The 23,190-nt window shown below is 38.8% G+C and overlaps 2 protein-coding genes across 2 annotated transcripts; both read right to left on the reverse strand.

Annotated features, from left to right (window-relative positions):
• Positions 1-5,682: 5,682 nt before the first annotated feature.
• On the reverse strand, positions 5,683-11,020 carry LOC308385738 (ADP-ribosyl cyclase/cyclic ADP-ribose hydrolase 1-like). Its single transcript, XM_080864868.1, has 8 exons — positions 10,732-11,020; positions 9,933-10,059; positions 9,701-9,836; positions 8,705-8,787; positions 8,027-8,100; positions 6,278-6,364; positions 6,090-6,173; positions 5,683-5,988 (listed from the first exon to the last, which is right to left on the reverse strand). Exons 1-8 carry the CDS (start codon positions 10,908-10,910, stop codon positions 5,931-5,933), a joined length of 828 nt encoding a protein of 275 aa, XP_080720994.1. The 5' UTR covers positions 10,911-11,020; the 3' UTR covers positions 5,683-5,930.
• Positions 11,021-13,657: 2,637 nt separating this feature from the next.
• LOC308385550 (ADP-ribosyl cyclase/cyclic ADP-ribose hydrolase 1-like) lies at positions 13,658-22,488 on the reverse strand. Its single transcript, XM_080864541.1, has 8 exons — positions 22,014-22,488; positions 21,196-21,322; positions 20,970-21,108; positions 19,713-19,795; positions 18,328-18,401; positions 14,272-14,358; positions 14,084-14,167; positions 13,658-13,982 (listed from the first exon to the last, which is right to left on the reverse strand). The coding sequence occupies exons 1-8, from the start codon at positions 22,190-22,192 to the stop codon at positions 13,925-13,927; spliced, it is 831 nt and encodes a 276-aa protein (XP_080720667.1). The 5' UTR covers positions 22,193-22,488; the 3' UTR covers positions 13,658-13,924.
• Between the last annotated feature and the right edge of the window lie 702 nt (positions 22,489-23,190).

A 23,190-nucleotide genomic window follows, 5' to 3' on the forward strand; every position in this document is an offset into this window, starting at 1 on the left:
TTGCTCTTGCTCTTGCTCTTGCTCTTGCTCTTGCTTTTGCTTTTGCTCTTGCTTTTGCTCTTGCTTTTGCTCTTGCTCCTGCTCCATTTGTAATGCTTAAAAAGTTGGAAAAATCTAGCTTTCTGGAGAAGTCTGCTTCACAAAATGTTGTTTACTTTCACTATCACCTGAAGTTGGGCATCTATTTATGGAGATGCAGAATGACTGTGCTCACACAAACTATTCAGGCTCTGTCCAATCAGAAGTCTTGTCCACTCATAATGGAGAAAAAGGTGCAAAGGGGTTAAATGTATCAAGTTCTGATGATACATATACATATATATATATATATATATATATATATATATATATATATATATATATATATATATATATATATATATATATATATATATATTTACTATGATGTGAATATCTGACCACATACAGGTCATCATTGTTTGTTTTTCAGGTAAATTAGCACATCCCTAACAGTAAAACAGGAACTCTTGTTTTTCAGAAAACACTAAATTCAAATAGACTAATGTTTCTAATGAAGCCACAGCAGTACTAAAGGCTGTAAAGTTCCTCCTCTCCAAGTTGAGAAGCACCTGTTTCAGCTGCATTTTGTTTGTAGATTTGTGGGGATCAGTGAAGTGTAGTGGGTACGCAAAATACACACGCACACACTGCTTTCAATCAAGTTAGATTTTTGAGAAGCCAGTCTCTGGCTTTCATCTAAGGCTGACAGTGTTTACAGTACTCACTGTTCCTTTTATTGCACTCTGAATTTACTTGACACTATAACTGACACTATATCTACACATGGCAGATATAGATATTACAGCAGTTTGTGATTTAAACAGATATAAGGCTGTTTCTGTTTAACAAAGTATTTGCACATGTGTGGCAGGATGACTGTTGCGGGTCCTGGATGCATTGAAAGATAATCAAGGTCCTGTGAAGGAAAAATGACCTGTTAATGATTGACAGTTTCATAAAAGGTTTTCCTGTTAGGAACCTCTGTGTCTAAACAAGTAGCAATAAAACACACCTCATGACTTATACTGCATAGGGTTAACAACTGTCACATGATGTGATGCTTTAAGTGATCTAAGACCACTATTCCAGATTGATAAGTAACTTTGATGAAATTAAACTTCCAAATACTGAACAGTGTGAAAGGGCTTAAAATGTCACGTACTGGTCATTGTCTGTACAGGTCTGGATTGGAGGAGTTCGAGGAGTCAATTCTACAATGGATCCTTGATTGATCGAGGCAAGTTGTGTAAAGCACTTTGAATCCTCAGAGTAGAAAAGTGCTTTATAAGAACCACAACATTTTACATGTCAGCGAGGCATTGTTATGATTTCTTGTTCACTGTACTGTACAAACAAGATGCTGTGTCCAAATTAAATTCTGCAAACTCTTCTGGTCCATACTGACATTGACTGCATTATTAATTAGTCATCAGTTGTCAAATCTATCAGTGTACTCCATTAACTGAGTGTCTGCTGACACTCCAATAACACTGTAAAATATAAAACCATCCCTGGATTTAATTTAGATCTTTATGTGACAGCATGAGGGGGTGGGAATTATGTCACATGCACACACTAGAATGACAGCCAACTGGAAGTTTTTCTGGGATTCCAGATGAGACACACACACACACACACACACACACACACACACACACACACACACACACACACACACACACACACACACACACACACACACACCCAAACATCAGAAACCAAATGTACAAACACAAAACAAATTACATTTTCAGTTTAGAGCAGATAACTTCTCTGATTCAATTATTCAATACATTAAATGCACATTAACAGGCTCACATATGTTGCACATACGACTCCAACGCCATTCTAAAGCCAGAGCAAAGCACAAAGATCAAACATTCTGGGTCACCATGCATGAGACAAAAAGTCGACTCTGAAGCTACTTACTGCTGATGCGAAAATGCAAAGTAGCAGCACTTCTGTAAATGTAGCCCATAGAAACAGTAGTGGTCTCTCTGTAAAGCTTTCAGACGCCCACCCAGGCCCAGACTTCCTGTATGTTATGGTTCGGCTGTGTGGCATGCAGGATAGGCTGCAAATGCAGGACTCACGAAAGAGTGAACTAAAAGAGGCAGCTTCATTGTGAGTGTAACAACTAACTTCAAATCCAAAACAAAACTAGAAACTGGGAACAGGAATACAAACTAGGACATGTAAAATAAGGAATGGCTAGGACCACAGAAGAAAAAACACAGCATAGTAAGAGTACAACACAACAACTGACAGATGAAAACACAGGGCTTAAATACACCAGAGAGTAACAACAGAATGGAAAACAGGGGGAAAGCACGGCTGGACCTAACCTGACATAACAAGACACAGGAAGCACAGCAGGATACACTGACATAGGACACGCACTATCAAAGTAAAACAGGAAGCACCACACAATTTACAAAGATGCAGATTAGACACTGAGATGTGGAAACATGACAGACTCTGGAACAGACACATGAAGCACAGAGACAAAAGTAACTAGAAGTGGAACATAGTTTTCTGTCTTTTTGTCTTCCCTGAGATGAAGCATAGAACACACGGAGAACAGAAACAGAACAGAAACCTAGAAACCAGGAACGGTAAATTCAATACAAAACAGAAAACCATAATTAATAAATTATTACTTAAACCAAAAATACAAAACACTGGGTCACCAACACAGGACCATGACACTGTAATGCATCATAAAATCAGCATTTTTGGATAAGTGGCCAATAGGAGGCTTCAGCAGCTACAACCTATAAACACACCTGCTTATTGCAAAGTAATATTGTTAAGTCTAATTGTTGAATGTTTGTCATTATGCTTCTTAAACTTGTAAGGTCTTAGTTCAATCTATAGGATCAAGACATCCTTTTGACCCTGACCACCTCTCCAGCCACTCTGTGCTGGGGGAGGATTATTACACATCCCTTGTGAAGATTCTGTTTGATGTTTGGTAAGCTTCCTGCCCTTTGTATGGCTTCACTGTGTTATCCATGGTGAACCATACATTGGGTGTGGGAGAGACTACCCTCTTTATGACCAGGATGTTGTAGAAACAGTTGTGATCAGGAAGACACACACACACACACACACACACACACACACACACACACACACACACACACACACACACACACACACACACACACACATTCTTACATGCATACAGATGTTTACACATACACACACACATAGTGCCTTGTCTTAGAACCATTTGGGGGGTTTATGGTGGGCGTTGTTTTGCTGTGATGTGTATTGTGTGAACTGTATTCCCAATAAAAGGCAGCAAGCGGAGGCCGTCGTTGGGGTCATTTCGTGGTAGACACCGACGAGGCCTCCCTTGCAAGTAAATCGATCGATCGCTGACTGTCTTGTTTTCTTCATGATGAATAAGTCTCTAAACCAGCGGGGCTTGTGGAAACACAGACCCAATACTGGTGTTCCCAAACTCCTCCCATATGGGACATTCAGCACAAATTCACAACCAAGCGCCCTTGTACGATCTTGATCCATTCCTTCAAGCAACTCAGAAAGCTCCTTTCTAGCACCAACAAAGTTTGTCCCTCTATCACATCTTAGCTGGCGCACGGGTCCTCGAATAGCTATGAATGATCGAAGTGCATTCATGAATGCGTCTGTTGTCAAATCGTCAAGCGTTTCTATGTGAACTGCTCTAGAACATAGGCAGGTGAATAACAATCCATATCGTTTCAACTCTCTTCTTCCTTCCTTCACAATAAAGGGGCCAAAACAATCAAGCCCACAATAAGTAAAGGGGGGAGATGTCTTAATTCTCTCTCCTGGTAGATTTGCCATTTGTTGAACCTCAGTTGTTCTTTTGTATCGTCTACATTTTACACACTTGTAAATGTGTGAGGAGACCACACTTCCACATCCTAGGACCCATATTTCGTTTGCGCGCAACTCATTCATGGTCATGCCCCTTCCTTGATGGTGTATGCGCTCATGATGATGTTTGACCAGCAGAGCTGAGACATGAGATTTTTTCAGAAGTATTGCAGGATGCTTTACATCATGGTGTAAGGCTGACTGAGACAGCCGTCCTCAAACCCTGAGAACATTGGTTTCGTCCAGGAAAGCATTCAGCTGGCGTAGCCTGTTGTGCCTGCTCAAAGTGTGTTCCTTCTGGCCTCTTATTTTCTTTATCTCTTCAGCAAATGCCTCTTCTTGTACAAGTTTGATGATGAAGATCTCTGCTTCTCTTCGTTCTTCAAGATTAGTCGACTCATTAGTTCTCGACTGAAATCCCTTAAACTCTCTGACAAATCTCTTGAGCCTGGCAATTGCTCTCACCACTCTGGACCAGTCAGAAAATTTAGTTAAACGGTTTACCATTGGATTCTGTTCTCTTGCTTTAACTGCATGAACATGTGCTCTCCGAAGTTCAGGATCAGTAGCCTCAACTTCTCCCACCATTCCCACTTCATGTGGGAGATTTTGCTGCCAAAGGAAGTTGGGTCCTTTCAGCCAGTTAGATTCTTTAATTTGAACTGCAGTCAATCCTCTTGAGGCTCCATCGGCTGGGTTGTCTTCAGAGTTGACATATCGCCATTGTTCAGGTTTTGTGCTAGATCTTATTTGCTGGATGCGGTTGGCCACGAATGTTTGGAACCTTTTAGCATCATTGTTCACATAGCCAAGGACCACCTTTGAGTCAGTCCAGTAATACTCTTGCACATTTTCAATCTCCAGCTCGCCTCTGATGATATCACCAATGCGGACTGAGGTCACAGCTGAAGATAACTCAAGCCTTTAGTTTGGTAGGGGCTACTCTTGCTTTCCCCAAGACAAGTGAACAACTTATCTGTCCTGTTTCACTCACCGCTCTAAGGTATGAGCATGCACCATACCCTTTGAAGCTTGCATCGGAAAAGTTGTGAAGCTCATATAGTGAGACTTCACCAAAGTTTGATGGAAGGTAGCTTCTTGGAATCTTTAGAACTGCCAAATGAGGCAGATCTTTGAGCCATGACTCCCATTGTGGCTGGATGTGCTCGGGGAGAGGTTCGTCCCAGCTTACCTTGTCTCTACACAGCGTTTGAAGAATCTGTTTGCCGACAAGTAGGAATGGAGCCACGAAACCTAATGGATCATAGACTGAGGCAACAGTTGAGAGAACCCCTCTCCTTGTCAGTGGGTTTTTCTTTTACCTCCACCCTGAACTGAAATTCATCCGCCTCAACACACCACTGAACTCCAAGTGCTCGCTCGATATGAAGTTCTCCTAGAGCCATGTTTAGATCTTTGGTCTGAGCACATTCTTGTGGTAGAATTGTTGCAATCACACACTCATCGTTGGATACAAACTTATGTAGCCGTAGATTTCCTGTTTTGCACAGAGCTCTTGATTCCTTTACCAGGCGTATGGCTTCAGCAGTCGACCTTACACTTGTCAGGCCATCATCTACATAGAAGCTTCTTTGGATGAACTTGATGGCTTCTTTGCTGAACTTGCTTTGGCCTTGTGAAGCTAGGTATTTCAGTCCAAAGTTGGAGCAACTGGTGGATGATATGTCTTTTAATTATTCTAGGTGAATAGAACACTTAGGATGTGATTACACAACAGTCAGTATTACACTTTGGAGTCCAAATAAAGTTTACAAGTTAAGATTTTATTTAAAAATTAATACATGTTCTACCAACAATGAGATGGCAGCCATGGTACTCAATGTGTTCAGTCCAAAAAAAATAAAAAATCAGATTCCACAAAATATTGTCATAATGGAATGTATTAGAAACCTACATGTTTAGAAAAATAAATTTCACATGTACAAAAATTCTCAAATTTTATTAAAAAAGTTGCAAGGAAATGAGAGAAATGTTTCTGTGGCTATATGCTAGTATGTTGTGACTGACATCAGACATCTTCACCAGCAGGCTCCACACGCTATCTCTGGTTTGGCACCGCATTCCTGAATACGAGATCTGTTTGAATACATTACAAGATAATCACAAGAGGTCAGTTGTGTTTTGTGAGGACAGATACAAACAGGTCGTCAGCTCCTCTGTAACGCACACGTACTTACTCAGGCACATCTTTGCAGCTGTATGTTATCCCTGTATCTAGAGTTTGCCTCAAATTCTTCAAGGATGGATCTGTACAGTTTGATCTGAAGAAGTTAGACGCAGAACAGAAGCAGTGAATGTAGGATCAATATTAAAATATTGTATGCACATTGTGGTGACAGATTTGTGTATAAAGAGAAAATCTTACTTGGCATTCTGCTGTAAGACCATAACAACATTCAGGCTTTTGATCCTAGAGGCCTGAAACCTCACCACCTCAATGCTTGCAAAAATGCTGATGAGAAAAAAAAGAACAGCAGCTTAGAGTACAAAATTAACTAGATATTGCTGTCACCACAACACAACACCACATTTTTCTGATATATTCATCTATCTGGCACTTGAGCCCACTTCTAAATAATTTCCAAGGTGCTAAAAGGATCAGTAGTCACCTCAAAGAATTATTGTCGCTGCAGATATGATAGGGTCACACTAAGGAAAAACTGTGGTTGTAGACCGTGGCATTATTGGAAGTATTGTGACCATCTACCATTTACTCAGTTGTATATAGTATTTGTATTTGTATTCTATTTTTATCTTATTGTATATTTATTTTATTTTATTCTACTGTATATAGTATTTTATTTTATTCTATTCTGTACAGTTGTGTACTGTATTTATTCTTATTGTATTCTAATTTTTGCCTCATAACTTTTGCACTGTCCACTTCCTGCTGTGACAAAACAAATTTCCCACGTGTGGGACTAATAAAGGTTATCTTATCTTATCTTATCTTATCTACAATGAACTTGAGCCATGAGACTGCTTTTGAAATGGTTGCGCTTAAGATGAGGACCAGATCAGTAACAGCTTCCTGCTAGTTGCCATCTTCAAAGCAGCTCCGATGTATCAAGATGGTGATAAAACAGCAATAAGACAGAATAAGTCTGCTATCAGTTTGTGATTAAATGAGGCCAATCTAGCAATTACAATGTGTTTGTGATAAATTGATGAAAACCCCAAATCTGTTACCATTTGTTGCAAATTTATTGCTGTCACAGTATTTTACATTAGAAGAAAATCTATACTATGGTAAATGGCCTGTATTTGTATAGCGCTTTACTAGTCCCTAAGGACCCCAAAGCGCTTTACACATCCAGTCATCCACCCATTCACACACACACTGGTGATGGTTAGCTAACTCCCGAACTCTTGAGGCACGATCGCCCATATTATCTACTTACAATCAGAGTCCAGCCAGAATTTCATCGATTTGAAAAAGAAATTCTCCCACAAACAGTGATAGTTTGCTGATGGACCACAATAGCGTGTGTTGTCTGTCTGCGTTCATAAGTTAGCTGGTACTTATTTGAAAACCTTTGCCAATCTATCCGAGTCTGTGATTGTTTAGAGTCAGGTCGGCCCCCACCAGGGGACCTGTGCAACTGCCTTTCTATCAAAATTGGTCTCCCTGACGTTGTGGGCTATGCACGCTCAACCACTGAACAATGAATTGTTCACAACATCTACTTTATGCGTTGACTATTTCTTCTTCAGTCCCCTTTCTCACTCAGTGTATGTTAATAGACCTCTCTGCATTGAATCATACTTGTTATCTCTGGCTGTCTTCCACAGCATATCTTTTGTGCTGTCTTCCAAACGGTTGCAGCAGATGCCCCTCCCTGAGCCTGATTCTGCTGGCGCTTTCTTCCTGTTAAAAGGGAGTTTTTCCTTCCCACTGTTGCCAAAGTGCTTGCATTGTGCAACAAAGACAATGATAACTGTTTTTAATAGCACTTCTCTTAATCTGCAATGACGTCTTAACTTAGCTTGAAACTCAGCACATATATCACTGTTAAATTATTTGGTGGCTCTAATTACCACTAAATGAAAAGAGATTCTTTTACTTTTCTCAGTAAAAGTCATAAAACTGTCAGAGAAGCAGAAGCAGTCCTACCTTGTTGGATTGAATGGTGTGTCGATGGATCCACTTAGCATTGCTGTGACATCACCACAGGCAACATCTGCAAACTATGCACAGCATTTCATTCAGAAAAATCTTTAATCAATTTGTTCACTCAACTTTTCCTTACTTTATGGTATTTATGTGCTCTCTGAATTCATGCAAAAGCTACTTTATTTAAAGCTGTGTGTTACTTGCATTTTGCACAATGTATCCACATAATTACAGCATCTAATTGACCATTTTGGTATTTTTCCTTTTACACACAGTACAAATCAATTTTTCTGGGACTGCTGCACAATTCACCGAACTGGAAAACATTATGAATCAAAGAATATTTGTATGTTTGTTTGCTTTTTTTTTCAACTGTTGGGAAAAGTTGGCTGTTGCACAACAGAGTAAAACCCAGCCAAACTCAACCAAAGCAGGGCTCCTTTGAATGTGTGGGCTGCTGCTCATTAAGGAGAGCGCTCCATGGAGACCGACACAAAGACTCATTGACAGACAACGAGGCAGCGTGAAGATTGCTTTTCTTCCATCACCGTCACTTATACTCAGGAGGGATTTGCTGTACTCTGCGGCCCACTTGTGTGTCATTTTCACCAATGCATGACCTCAGGGCTATCCCGTTTAAAAGAGAGAAAGAAAAGCAAACAAATGTTGAAAACTTACAGCAGCAGAGATACGTCTCCAAAATGAGCGAACAGGGTTGTTTTCACACTCTGACCATCCGGGACACCCAGTAGTGAAGGTACCTATGACAACAACATGCATATTTGCTTGGGTTAGCACCTCAAAGTAAAATACAACAAAGGAGAGAAATTTCACAACACTACATAACTACAATGGACAGTAAAGAAAAAAGAACAACCTAGGGCCGTTTATGTTGTGCCCTAGCTGTCCACCCTCAGCCGCTTAATCAGAGGGTTGACTCAAAATCTTCTCTGAGTAGCTCAAATGTAAAATCACTTCTATAGTGTGTTTGGATCAATTACTAAAAGAATAAAGCCTGAAAATGCTGCTTTACTCAAAGCAAGTTTTGCATAATCAGTTATTTCCAAAACTAGAAACAAAGTGAAACCTTTCACACCTAATAGGGAACACATCCCTGATGACCCAGCTCATGGAGATAACGTGTTTTCACAGAAACATAATTTCTATCTTGAAGATAAGTGTGTGAATGTGTGTGTGAATGTGTGTGTGAATGGGTGGATGACTGAATGTAGTGTAAAGCACTTTGGGGTCCTTAGGGGCTAAGTAAAGCGCTATACAAATACAGGCCAATTAACATTTATTTACCATAAACTTATTTTTTTATAAATATATTTGATAAATGATGCTTGCTGTCATAGGATGTGTTTGTCCTTCTCAGAACAAGTGAGGGCATGAACACCACAGTTAAAGGTTTATCTGATCTGTGTGTGAGTGTATTCTTCAAGTGACAAGTTTAAGAAATTCTCCTTAAATTTCAGGGCTGACCTGACTTGCTGTTGGTATGTAAATTTAACAACAGGCCACACAAATAGCAAAATCATGTCTTGCACGACAAATTACATATATTTTTAGATTTTAGCATGACTTATATAAACTACTGTCGTTGCTCTTTCGCTGGTGTGTAGTTTGTTGCACTGTTCAAATAATAAACTGTGATTGCTTTGGGAGTGTTACCCTTGCTGCCTTCTTTTCCACACCAGGTCAGACCATCCAGGACAGATCCCAACAGAGTGTCCTCCAAAGTGACAAAACAATCTCTCTTCTCAGTGAAACCATGGACCACATCCTTTGTTTTGCTCCAGAACATCATCTGACCCACAAACACACATATTAGTGTATTGTTTTACAGACTATGAATGATTATGGCAGATGGGATGATTGAGATGGTGTAATCACTGATTATTACTCTGTTGCACTGAGGTTTGAAGGGGGCTGCAACAATGAGGGGATCATAAGCTTCCACTGCAACTTTACATGGATCCTTGTTCACATAGGCCTGCTCAAATGCATCCCATACTTTTTGACAGTCAGTTCTGAAAAATAAATAAAATTTGCTAATGTTTAGGTGTATTTTTCATTTAAAGAAATGCTAAGTATGCTAAACAGTCAAACACATTTACATAACTCTTATATATTTAATTTAAAAAAAAAAACTGGTGTCAACAAAACCAGATGATTATAGATATTATTGAAAGAAGTTCATGGCAGGGAAATTGCCATGGGGTTAGACTGTGGACGCTGAATGTGCACTTGGTGATATCATGTTTTGTAACTTTTTCTTGTTTCTTGCAAAATTCAAATATCACAAAAGGAAACACGCAAAAACACCCGACAGACATAATGCAGTTCATATCTCCACTTACTCAATGCACATTATCATTATGTCTACGTGCTGTACACGTAGACATAATGATAATGTGCAGTGGTATACATTATTATTAGATATTAACAATGTGCAAACCAGCTGGCATGATACAGAACGTTAACAGATCAATCATTGACAATAATACTGATCAATACCAGACCCGCCTGTTTTTAAGCACCTCAGCCTTGCAACTTCACAAAAGCAATCAGTCCTGCATCAAACATGGAAACATGCAAGTGCACATGTACACATTCATTGATCATGTGTCTTTTATCATATGTGCGTGCGTCTGAAAATACAAAAATAGTAAATAAGAAAATGTTGAAATACCACCACTTACTGATTGAACTTCTCACACCTAGACAAAAATGTAGATTTAAATTCACTTTTGTTCTGACGGAGAGTCAGTCCCAACACCACGGCGATGATTACAATAACAATAAGGACAACGATGACAATTAATATTACGCAGCGTTTCCTCCGCCGTTTCCCTAGTCGACGAGACTGCTCGTGCTCCATTATAAATGCGTAAAAAGTGGTAAAAATGTAGATTTCTGTCTAACAAGTGTGCCCAACAAAAAGTTGTTTACGGTCACTATCGCGCGAGCTCGGACGTCTATTTATGGAGACGCGGAATGACCGCGCACACAAACTATTCAGGCTCTCTCCAATCAGAAGTCCTGTACAACCTTAAAGGAGGTAAATGCGCAAAGGGTTGAAACGCAGCAAGTGCTCATGTATTTAAAAGTCTGCTGGACTTATGGTACAACATCAACCCAAGCATATATAAACTTTTATTTCATATAGTCTGCTCAACAAAATGTTGTTTACTGTCACTATCGTGCGAGCGCGGACGTCTATTTATGGAGACGCAGGATGACAGCGCTCTCTCTCTCTCTCTCTCTCTCTCTCTCCACATATACATATATATATATCAGATAAAAGTTTAAAACATTATCTTTCATTTGATGAAACAACAGAAAATATTTTCAGAAATATACGAAATTTTATTTCAACTACATTTTCAACCTGTTATGACAAATGAATCAACATACATACCCTCAGGACATTTTTTCTCTTTTATGTATTCCGCGGTTGTGCTGGGTTGGACTCCTTTTGGCGTACTTTTAAGATGCTGGAAAGATTCCTCTGTGATTTTAGTTTCTATCAACAAGACAGCATCACACAGATGCTGCAGATTTGTTGGCCGCAAAGCCATGATTTCAGTTTTTCATTCCACCACATCCCACAGGTGCTCTATTTGACTGAGCTCTGGTGACTGTGGAGACCATGTGAGTACAGTGAACCCATTGTTATGCTCAAGAAGGCAGTTTGAGATTATTTGAGCTGCCCATTCCTTTATAGCTGTGTTTGCAAAGGGGTGGACATTGTCAGCAGCACTTATGTAGCCAGTGGCATTTTAAGTTGTAAAAAGTTGTCAAAAAATATTCCTCATATCATTACACCAACACCACCATCAGTTGATACAAGACAAGATAGATTCCTGAGAACTGTCGTTCTCTGGATATTTTCTGTTTTTCAGAACATTCTGTGTAATCTCTAGAAGTGTTTCTGTGGGAAAATCCCAGTGGATCAGGAACATCACTGAGGTGCAGGTGAGGCATTCCTTTTCTTTCTGCTTCTGGCCACCTGTGTCTCAGTGTTATTCCACAACTTAGATGCTTTCAATACCTACACTCTAATGACACATACATATAGGGCTTTGGGGGTGGGCATACTGAATGGCATCCAGAGTTAGGTCTCTTCATTCAGCCACATACGAGCAGGCGAAGTGAGGCATGGGGTCTTTTCACACCCCTGTTCTCTCTTCATTGTCTGGGACTAGATGGAGGAGGAGCTGGCCATCCAGTCGCTGGGCTAGTCTGCTGCTGTGGGGACCATATCCTTGGTCTGGGGCAGATTGCCAATGTTGGGGTATTGGTGCCTGGACCTGAGTGAATAGAGGGTGTATGGGAGTGTGAGTGTGTGTACAGCATTCATTTTGGTGTGTCTAGATGCTGGGTGCCTGGGTGAGTATTTGTATATGTGTAGATGAGGGTGGGGATGATGCTTGTGTCTTGTGTATGCCCGTGTGTCTATGTTCATGTTTCAGGTCAGGCCTTAGACTCCACCTCTCTTAGAACATCTCAGGCTCTTTGAGGTGGGCCTATTTCCTCCCACCACACACCCTGCCAGTGGCTGGTGTCCCCACCAGTGGATTGATGATTCAGTGTCCATGGCTGGCTGCTCAGGTGTGTACTGGGTCACTCCTGGTGCCTTCCTGGTGGGGCCAATTATTGTTGGCCTTCAGACAAAAATTCTGATTTATACATTGCCAAATGTCAAAAAAAAAAAAACAAGTTACAAACTGTTCATTGTCTGTACAGGTCAATAAACTATTTTTTTTGATTATTTTCTAATTATTTATTTGAATTTGTTTGGATTTACTTAATGAATTTCACTTTCATGTTGGAAGTCTCGTCTTGTTTCAGGAGGATTCTAAAGAAGAATCACCAAGCTACAGGCTCACTGGCAAAACCCCATGTTTCTACCTGTGAGGTAAATACTTTAAAGATAAGGAATTCGTCCTCAGTGCAGTTTTATTGTATTTTTACCCAGTATAGCACTACTATGGTCCAGTATACAAATAAGATGCTGTGTCCAAATTAAATGCTGCAAACACTTCTGGTCCATGTTGACATTGACTGCATCATTATTTAGTCATTGTTTGTCAAACCTGTCAGTGTGCTCGTCCACTCCATCAACACTGTTATTATGAAGCTGTCCATGGATTTAGTTTAGATCTTTACAACTTGAAATAAAAGGTCAACTGCTTTCACTTTCACCCTTAGCACTAATTATAATATATCGACCCTTATATGAATATAGTATATAAGACAAGAGTTTGTACAATTTTAATGACCTTTAAAGTCAATACCTGGTATGACCACCTTCATTCTTCAACACAGCCTGAACTCTCTTTGGGAAGCTTTCTTGTTATTTCTTTAAATAGTCTCAAGGAAGAGTTTTCAAGGCTTCTTCAAGGACATTCAAAGCTCATCTTTAGATGTTGGCTGCGTTTTGTTCTGTTCTCTGACAAGATGATTCCCACACTGCTGTTGAGGTTTGGGCTCTGGGGAGACCAATCCATGACTGATGGTCTTCCACTGTGTGTTTTTTATATCTAGGTATGTTTTTAGAAATGTACATGTTTAAAACAACTCGAAAACATTAATTGAAACAAAGAACATTTAATCAGCATTTTATTGAACAAATAGTGCATATTCTGCCAACGAGAAAATGTCATATGGTACTCAATTTGTTTAGTTAAAAAAAACAAAGAAGTTTAACTTCAGATCCCATAAAATTAAAATGTACATTGTCATAGTGGAATGTATTAGAAACATACATGTTTTGAAAAATACATTTTACATGTACAAAAATTCTCAAATTTTATTTAAAAAGTTAAAAGGAAACACTAGAAATGTTTCTGTGGCTGAATGCTAGTATGTTGTGACTGACATCAGACATCTTCACCAGCAGGCTCCACACGCTATCTCTGGTTGGGCACCACATTCCTGAATCCGAGATCTGTTTGAATACATTACAAGATAATCACAAGAGGTCAGTTGTGTTTTGTGAGGACAGATACAAACAGGTCGTCAGCTCCTCTGTAACACACGTGTACTTACTCAGACACGTCTTTGCAGCTGTATGTTATCCCTGTATCTAGCGCTTGCGTCAAATTCTTCAAGGATGAATGATTACAGTTTGATCTGAAGAAGTTAGGAACAGAACAGAAGAAGTGAATGTAGGATCAATTTTAAAATATTGGAGGCACATTGTGGTGACAGATTTGTGTATAAAGAGAAAATCTTACATGTTGTTCTTCTGTATGACCATAACAACATTCAGCTTCTTGACCCTAGAGGCATTAAACCTCGGCACCTCAACGCTTGCAAAAATACTGAAAAGAAAAAAAAGAACAGCAGCTTAGAGTACAAAATTCAACTAGATACTGCTGTCACCACAACACTGATTTTTTTTTCATCTATGTGGCACTTGAGCCTACGACACACTCTTAAAGAATTTCTGTAGTACTAAAAGGATCAGTAGTCATTTCTCAATGCAGAATGCCTTATGTTGCAGGGATTGTAGACCGTGGCATTACTGGAGGTATTGTGACCCTCTACAATGAACTTGAGCCATGAGACTGCTTTTGAAATGGCTGCTCTTAAGATGAGGAACAGGCGATAAAACAGCAATTAGACAGAATCAGTCTCCTATCAGTTTGTGATTAAATGAGGCCAATTTGGCAATTACAAGCAATCTGTTTGTGTCTGTCTGTCAGCACACGCAGCATTTTATGTTAGATAACAAATCTATATTAACTACTTATATTCAGAGTGCAGCCAGAATTTCATAGATTTGAAAAAGAAACTAAATATTGATATAATTCCTGCAGGACAGCAATTTAACTACAAAGTGACAAAGGTGCCCATCAACTTTGCCTTTTTATACAATCTAGAACAAAACCCTTGCAGCGAGTCAAGTCGAGTCCTCTACAGCAGAAAGACAGACTGACTGCAGTGTGTTGAATCTCTCTGCATTAATAAGTTAGATGGTACTTATTCATTGTAGGCCTTACAATATATAGTGCCTTGAGGCAACTGTTGTTGTGATTTGGCACTGTATGAATAAAATTGAATTGAACTGAACTATTTGAATTTGGTTGCTGATTGCTAAGAAAATTCAATGCAGTCAACTCTTCAACTGCAACTTCAAGTGTGCTGATTTCTTTCCGAGTTGCAAGGACGCTGCAGTCCTAGTTTCACTCTATTGTGACTTAGGGCTGCTCGATTATGGCAAAAATGATAATCACAATTTTTTTCACTGAAATTGAGATCTCGATTATTTGATGATATTTATTTAACAATAACAATGTATTGAATAATGGCTTTAAAGATTGTCAAAAAATAATATAAAATAGTGTGCAAATACTGATAACATTGCAAATGTTTGCAATATAAAAAATAAATGAAAAATGTAAACATTAATGTTTAGTGAACTTCAAAATACTGCATAATATTTATGCAAATAACCAAATATCAAGGCAAGCTGTGTAGCCACACAATTGCATCAGACTGACAGTGAGGTAAGTCAACTAAAGTTGCCGCTCTTTCATTGTTTGATTGTATGTCACTTTGTGAGCGGTCTTCAGATGATTGAATAAATTTGTAGTGTTGCTCTGTGGTGCAGCTACGACACCGTAGCAAAGTTTACACACTATGTCTACTTGATCCACGTCTGACTCCGCGAACCCATAATGTTTCCACACCACTGAAGTCGTTTTAGCTCTCTTCAACCAACGGCATTCTTTCTTCAGAAGCCATTATCCTCTCCTCTCCAAATCAGGGGCGGAGCGTGGGGGTGGCTTACTGGGCTTAAGCCCGGGTTGTTTTGTCAGAAGCCCGGGGTCTTTTGGAGTGTAATTTTTTCATAGTTAGATGCCTGGCTGACAACTGTATAAAACAAAAAGTACACACAATATTCGAAGCACATAGTGCACACTGTGGGAATTTACGACTGTGCGTGAATCCCCCCTGATATTGGTATGATCCGAGCTCAGGCACTAAGCGGGCGGGGCAGCTGCTGCCTACGAGTGCGCTGTTGGAGAAACGCAGCCAGGCAGACAGAGGAGAACTGAAGTTTGACCAGGTACCAAAGCAAACCATTCATACCGTACAAATAATGTAAATATGACGGTGTATCACGAAAGATTGATATCAAACTGATCACTTGACCAATATTACGTTACTTGTTCTTCAAGTGAATCAACAATGAAAAGCCGAACAAATGCTATTTTTTTTTATAGAGTCTTATCTTACGTGTGTTAATTTCATATTTTCAGTTCTTACCCTCCCCGACTAAATCGGTTTCAGTTATGTACTGAAATATAAGAATGGACATTAGAGGGTTCTTTCAAAGAAAAAACTCAGGTAAATGTTATTTTATATATTATGCTTTGTATGTTGTTCAGTATATTTCTATGCAAAACAAGAGGGATTTCAGTACACAGCAGGATATTCACATTTGTAACCAGATATTTACACTTTAGGGAGAAAACATAAAACATTTTTACTGTACAACATCAATTTAGAGTAAACTTTTGTTTTAGATAAATATTGAAATATCTTTTGAATTAGTTAAATGTCAGAATAAAGAGAGACAGAGCTGTCTATTTTTTTATCACTTTGATCAAATTTAGGAGTACATATACACTAAGTTTATTGTTAATTAATAAGAAACTCCAGACGATTCCATTCTGAGCTGAAGAAGCTTCTGATAGGTTAGTAGAGTCCATGTGAGTAAATTGGTGGCACACCTGTGGATGCATATAAGGCAAAACACAGAGCCTGTTTCTTTGAAATGGGAAAATTAAGAGATATCAACCAAAACACCAGGAACAGAACTATGGAGCTCCATAAGTGTGGCTCAAGTTTGAATACAATTTGGTGCCATTTGCAATTAAGAAATACAGATAGTTTCTCTCTTTACTCTTAAAGTTAACAAATATGTTTTTTATATTTATCAATCTAAAAAAATAAACATTTAGTCTGATTTGATGTTACAATTAAAAAAGTGTACATAAATATGTGGTTTCAACTGTATATTTGATGATTGTCAGCACAAAGAGGGAGAGAGAGGAACAGAGAGGGAGATGGAGAATGAGGACAGAACAGAGATGAACAAGAGCAGGTGAGACACACATGTTAGTCAAATGGTCGTTTACCAAAAGTATCACCGTATCATAGGTACTCATGTATCTCGTACCTAGTGTTTCTTTTTAGGTTTGCTATTTTTCAAATTCTATATTTATTAAGTTATGCAGGCTTGTTTGCACAACAAGGCTAAATAGTTATATAAACTTTTCTCAATCTAAATAGTGTACTTTGGTAGAATTAAAAAAATAAGTGTACTGCAGGTCTATGATGATTTTTAGTGCTACTATCATCTAGTTCTGATTCTGGTTCTGTCTTGGTTAAATCCTAAGTAGTCCTGATTTTGAACTGTTGTAGTCCTGTTTTAATTCTGGATCAGTTCTGGGTCTGGTTGAATTGGGGTTTAGTCCTCGTGTCTTAATACAGCCCCGACTTTGTTCTGCCTTGCTGCTTAATTAAAAAACTAGTTTAAGGTGTACTGCACATGTGGTATATATTTTTCCCTATATGAAGTCATTCTTTTTTGAACAAAACTCAAAACAGAGCCTATTAGTCAGTCATTTCTCCCCCCCCCCCCCCCCCCCCCCCCCCCCCCAAAAAAAAAAAAAAAAGAAATCCCACATGCATACTACCCTTTAGGGCTAAGCCCCGGGTGTTTCAAATGTCTGGCTCCGCCTCTGCTCCAAATAACTTTTGCTTCGCTTTCCGAGCTTCCCTCGGGTCCTCTTAATTGTTGTGACGCGTGTTCGAAACGCAGAGAGGTGCGCTGGATTTGTCACACGGAGCAGCGCGAGAGTAAAGCACGAGGGAGGTGCTAATAATCGGCACAGTCATTTTTAATGATCGTTGAAAGCTCAGATCGTAATTTAGATTAAAATTCGATTAATTCAGCAGCCCTAGTGTAACAGAAATATAAATGAAAATGAAGCAGCCTGCATCAAAATGGCCCAGAGTGGAGACAAACATTTAAACCTGATTTGGTTTGTAGAGCAAGAACATATTTTTCACAACAACCTTTGACCTTGTGCAACAAAGACAATAATAACTGTTTTTAATAGCAGTTCTTTTAATCTACAATGATAACTTAACTTAGCTTAAACTCAGCACATATATCACTGTTAAATTTTTGGTGGCTGTATATTACCACTGAAAGAAAAACATTACTTTATTCAGTAAAAGTCATAAAACTGTGAGAGAAGCAGAAGCAGTCCTACCTTGTAGGATTGAATGGTGTGTTGATGGATCCGTTTAACATTGCTGTGACATCACCACAGGCAACATCTGCAAACTATACAGACACACAAAGGGGATTTTGAAGAAACACTCAGTCATCTTGTAAATAAAACTAAAAAGTAACACAATATTTTGTCCCAAATTTAGACTTAGGTATTTGTGTCTTCCTGTAAAGTGAGGTTTATCACTATTGATGTGATAATGGAACATTGGACATATCTAAAGTCCCTTACTCAGAGAAATGACTGCACTTCTTACTCCACAGATCGATATTATGTGAACATCATTATATTCATAACAGGAAGTATGAGGCAGCAACATATCACTGAGGTTTTACCATTATGATGCAATGTTGTATTTAAAATTATTTTACAGTCCAAATGTTGCAATAATTTCACAGATGTCATTTTTTAACGCGACTGTGGTCGTTTTTCCAGTTTTTCCATTTCTTCTAGTTCACCTTTAAGTTCACCCAGGCTTTACTGGTCTGTACATTTTGTTAACAAACAACAAAATGAACAGCAAAAGATCAAAACAAGTTATACTGCTTTTTAAAGATTTGCTAAGATTATCACACACCCAAAAAACGGTATGTTTAGGAGCCAAACGTAACAAATTCCAAGCATAACATGACAAGCCCTCGCTAGCCTTGGGAGAGGTCACTGTTTAGTTGCGGTGTAATCCAGGAAAAAACAGCATTTCATTCATAAAAATTCATTGCTAATGAATTTTTTCACTCAACTTTATCTTTTCCTTATTTTATGGTATTTATGTGCCCTTTGAATTAATGCGAAAGCTACTTTATTTAAAGCTATGTGGTACTTGCATTTGCATAATGCATCCCCATTATTAAAGCATCTACTTGAGCAATTCTGGATCAATTTCATTATGTTTTTTTTTTTACATTAAACTGAAATTCCTACTACAATTACACACAGTACAAATCTTGATTCTGTTTTTCTGGGACTGCTGCACAAGTCACTGAACTGGAAAAAAATATAAATCAAAGAATATTTGTGTGTTTGTTTGCTTTTTTTTGGACTGTTTGGAAAAGTTAGATGTTGCACAACAGAATCAGACGTTGCAAAACAGAGTAAAACCCAAACTCAACCACAGCAGGGCTCCTATGAATGTGTGGGCTGCTGCTCACTCAGGAGAGCGCTCCATGGAGCCCAACACAAAGCCTCATTGACAGACAACGAGACAGCGTGAACATTTCTTTTCTCCATCACCATCACTTATACTCTGGAGGGATTTGCTGCACTCTGCAGTGCACTTGTGTGTTATGTTAACCAATGCACGACCTCAGGACTATGCCATTTAAAATAGAGAAAGAAAATGTAGTAAATTCATGTTGAAAACTTACAGCAGCAGAGGCACAAATCCAAAATGAGCGAACAGGGTTGTTTTCACACTCTGACCATCCGGGACACCCACTAGTGAAGGTATCTATGACAACAACATGCATATTTGCTTGGGTTAACTCCTCAAAATAAAACACAACAAAGGAAAGAAATCTCACAACATTACATAACGACACAGGACAGAAAAGAAAAAGCAAAAGCTAGGGCACATTTATGTTAGCTGTCCACCCTCAGCTGCTTAGACAGAGTGTTGACTCAAAATCTTCTCTGAGTAGCTCCAATGTAAATCACTTCTATAGTATGTTTGAATCAATTACTAAAGAATCAAACCTGAACATGCTGGTTTATTCAAAGCAATTTTTGCGTAATCGATTATTTCCAAAACTAGGAACAAAGTGAAACCTTTCACACCTCATAGGGAACACACCCCTGATGAGTAAGCTTATGGAGACATGTTTTAACAGAAACATAATTTCTATCTCGAAGATAAACTTATTTAAAAAAAAAGAAAAGATAAATTATGCTTGTCTACATAGGATGTGTTTGCCGAATTTGCACTGAAACCAAAAGTTAAAAAAAATCTTTATTTGGGTGTAACAACCTTGACTTTATTATTACTATTAACTGATTCATTTATTATTATATACATCATTGTGAGGTGGCCGAGCATCTTACAACAGTTTCTGTGCCATTTCTGGTGAGCTGAGCTTAAACTATTAGCAAAAGTTTATTTGGGGGAAAAGTGCTATTAATCAACCTTAATATCTTTGTTCTACTGTGGTTTTAATGAGTCTTTTTAAAAAGAGGAAGCTAGAAAGATGCTCTGCTGACAGAAAGTCTTGTAGAATTCTATGTTTCTGTTTTCTGTAGCCTGATACTGTTTATTAACGTTACAAGGTTTCTTGATCATTCTCAAGCGATAGCGTTTGTCCTTCTCAGAACAAGTGAGGGCATGAACACCACAGTTAAAGGTTTATCTGATCTGTGTGTGAGTGTAGTCTGCATGTGGCAAGTTTACGAAATTCTCCTTAAATGTCAGGGCTCAAAAACCTTGACATGACTTGACTTGCTGTTGGTATGTAAATTTAACAACAGGCCACACAAATAACAAATCATGTCTGGCACGACAAATTACATATATTTTTAGATTCTAGCATGACTTATATGAACTTCTGCTGGTGCTCTTTCGCTGGTGTGTAGTTTGTTGCACTGTTCAAATAATAAACTGTGATTTTTATCTACTGCTTTGAGAGTGTTACCCTTGCTGCCTTCTTTTCCACACCAGGTCAGACCATCCAGGACAGATCCCAACAGAGTGTCCTCCAAAGTGACAAAACAATCCTTTCTCTTGTCAGTGAAACCATGGACCACATCCTTTGTTTTGCTCCAGAACATCGTCTAACCCACAAACACTGCATTGTTAGACAGCTCATGAATGATTATGGCAGATGGGATGATTGAGATGGTGTAATCATCGATTATTACTTTGTTGCACTGAGGTTTGAAGGGGGCTGCAGCAATCAGGGGATTATAAGCTTCCACTAGAACTTTACATGGATCCTTGTCCACATAGGCCTGCTGAAAGACACCCCACAGCTTTTTACAGTCATATCTGAAAAACAAATAATGTTTGCTGATGTTTAGGTGTATTTTGATTTAAAGAAAGGCTAAGTATGTTAAATAGTGCAACGTATTTGATATAAAACAAAAAAAAACTAACGAAAAAAACTGGTGTCAACAAAACCAGATGATTAAAGATATTACTGAAAGAAGTTTATGGCAGGGTAACTGCCATGTGGTTAGACCGTGGACGCTGAATGTGCACCTGCTGATATCATATTGTGTAACAAGCAAAATTCAAATATCAAAAAAGGAAACAGGCAAAAACACCTGACGGATAAACTGCAGTTCACGTCTCATTTACTCAAGACACATTATCATTATGTCTAGGTACTGTATGTATTGTATGTGCAGTGGTATACATTACTATTAGATATTAACATCGTGCAAACCAGCTGACTGGATACAAAACAGCAGCAGCTCAATCATTGACTATAACCGATCAATACCAGACCTCAGACCTAACGCCTGTTTTTAAGCAGAGCAGCCTTACCACTTCGCAAGTTCAAACGCAGTCACTCCTGCATTTGCCAAGATTGCTCAAACATGGAAACATGCAAGTGCACATGTACACATTCAGTGATTAATCATTATTAATTTGATCATGTGTCTTTTATCATATGTGCGTGCGTCTGAAAATCCCAAAAAAGTAAATAAGAAAATGTTGAAATACCACCACTTACTGATTGAACTTCTCACACCTAGACAAAAATGTAGATTCAAATTCACTTTTGTTCTGACGGAGAGTCAGTCCCAACACCACGGCGATGATTACAATAACAATAAGGACAACGCTGACAATTAATATTACGCAGCGTTTCCTCCGCCGTTTCCCTAGTCGACGAGACTGCTCGTGCTCCATTATAAATGCGTAAAAAGTGGTAAAAATGTAGACTTCTGTCTAACAAGTGTGCCCAACAAAATGTTGTTTACTGTCACTATCGCGCGAGCTCGGACGTCTATTATGGAGACGCGGAATGACCGCGCACACAAACTATTCAGGCTCTCTCCAATCAGAAGTCCTGTACAACCTTAAAGGAGGTAAATGCGCAAAGGGTTGAAACGCAGCAAGTGCTCATGTATTTAAAAGTCTGCTGGACTTATGGTACAACATCAACCCAAGCATATATAAACTTTTATTTCATATAGTCTGCTCAACAAAATGTTGTTTACTGTCACTATCGTGCGAGCGCGGACGTCTATTTATGGAGACGCAGGATGACAGCGCTCTCTCTCTCTCTCTCTCTCTCTCTCTCCACATATATAGATACATATATATCAGATAAAAGTTTAAAACATTATCTTTCATGTGATGAAACAACAGAAAATATTTTCAGAAACATACTCAATTTTATTTCAACTACATTTTCAACCTGTTATGACAAATGAATCAACATACATACCCTCAGGACATTTTTTCTCTTTTATGTATTCCGCGGTTGTGCTGGGTTGGACTCCTTTTGGCGTACTTTTAAGATGCTGGAAAGATTCCTCTGTGATTTTAGTTTCTATCAACAAGACAGCATCACACAGATGCTGCAGATTTGTTGGCCGCAAAGCTATGATTTCAGTTTTTCAACTGTCGTTCTCTGGATATTTTCTGTTTTTCAGAACATTCTGTGTAATCTCTAGAAGTGTTTCTGTGGGAAAATCCCAGTGGATCAGGAACATCACTGAGGTGCAGGTGAGGCATTCCTTTTCTTTCTGCTTCTGGCCACCTGTGTCTCAATGTTATTCCACAACTTAGATGCTTTCATTGGGGGTGGGCATACTGAATGGCATCCAGAGTTAGGTCTCTTCATTCAGCCACATACGAGCAGGCGAAGTGAGGCACGGGGTCTTTTCACACTCCTGTTCTCT

The sequence above is a fragment of the Rhamphochromis sp. 'chilingali' genome (genome assembly GCF_963969265.1).
Source record: "Rhamphochromis sp. 'chilingali' genome assembly, chromosome: 18".
In the NCBI taxonomy this organism is placed as follows: domain Eukaryota; kingdom Metazoa; phylum Chordata; class Actinopteri; order Cichliformes; family Cichlidae; genus Rhamphochromis; species Rhamphochromis sp. 'chilingali'.

Bases quoted from the DNA above. Each gene is read 5' to 3' on its own strand.
- LOC308385550 (XM_080864541.1), bottom strand. From the start codon at position 22,192: ATGGAGCACGAGCAGTCTCGTCGACTAGGGAAACGGCGGAGGAAACGC. The intron at 18,402-19,712 runs GTAAGTTTTCAA...GTGTCTGTATAG, and splicing joins GGATTTGTGCCTCTGCTGCT to TTTGCAGATGTTGCCTGTGG. The intron at 14,359-18,327 runs GTAGGACTGCTT...TTTTCTTTTCAG, and splicing joins ACACCATTCAATCCTACAAG to TATTTTTGCAAGCGTTGAGG.
- LOC308385738 (XM_080864868.1), bottom strand. From the start codon at position 10,910: ATGGAGCACGAGCAGTCTCGTCGACTAGGGAAACGGCGGAGGAAACGC. The intron at 6,174-6,277 runs GTAAGATTTTCT...TAACTTCTTCAG, and splicing joins GTCTTACAGCAGAATGCCAA to ATCAAACTGTACAGATCCAT. The intron at 5,989-6,089 runs GTAAGTACGTGT...GTATTCAAACAG, and splicing joins AGCTGCAAAGATGTGCCTGA to ATCTCGTATTCAGGAATGCG.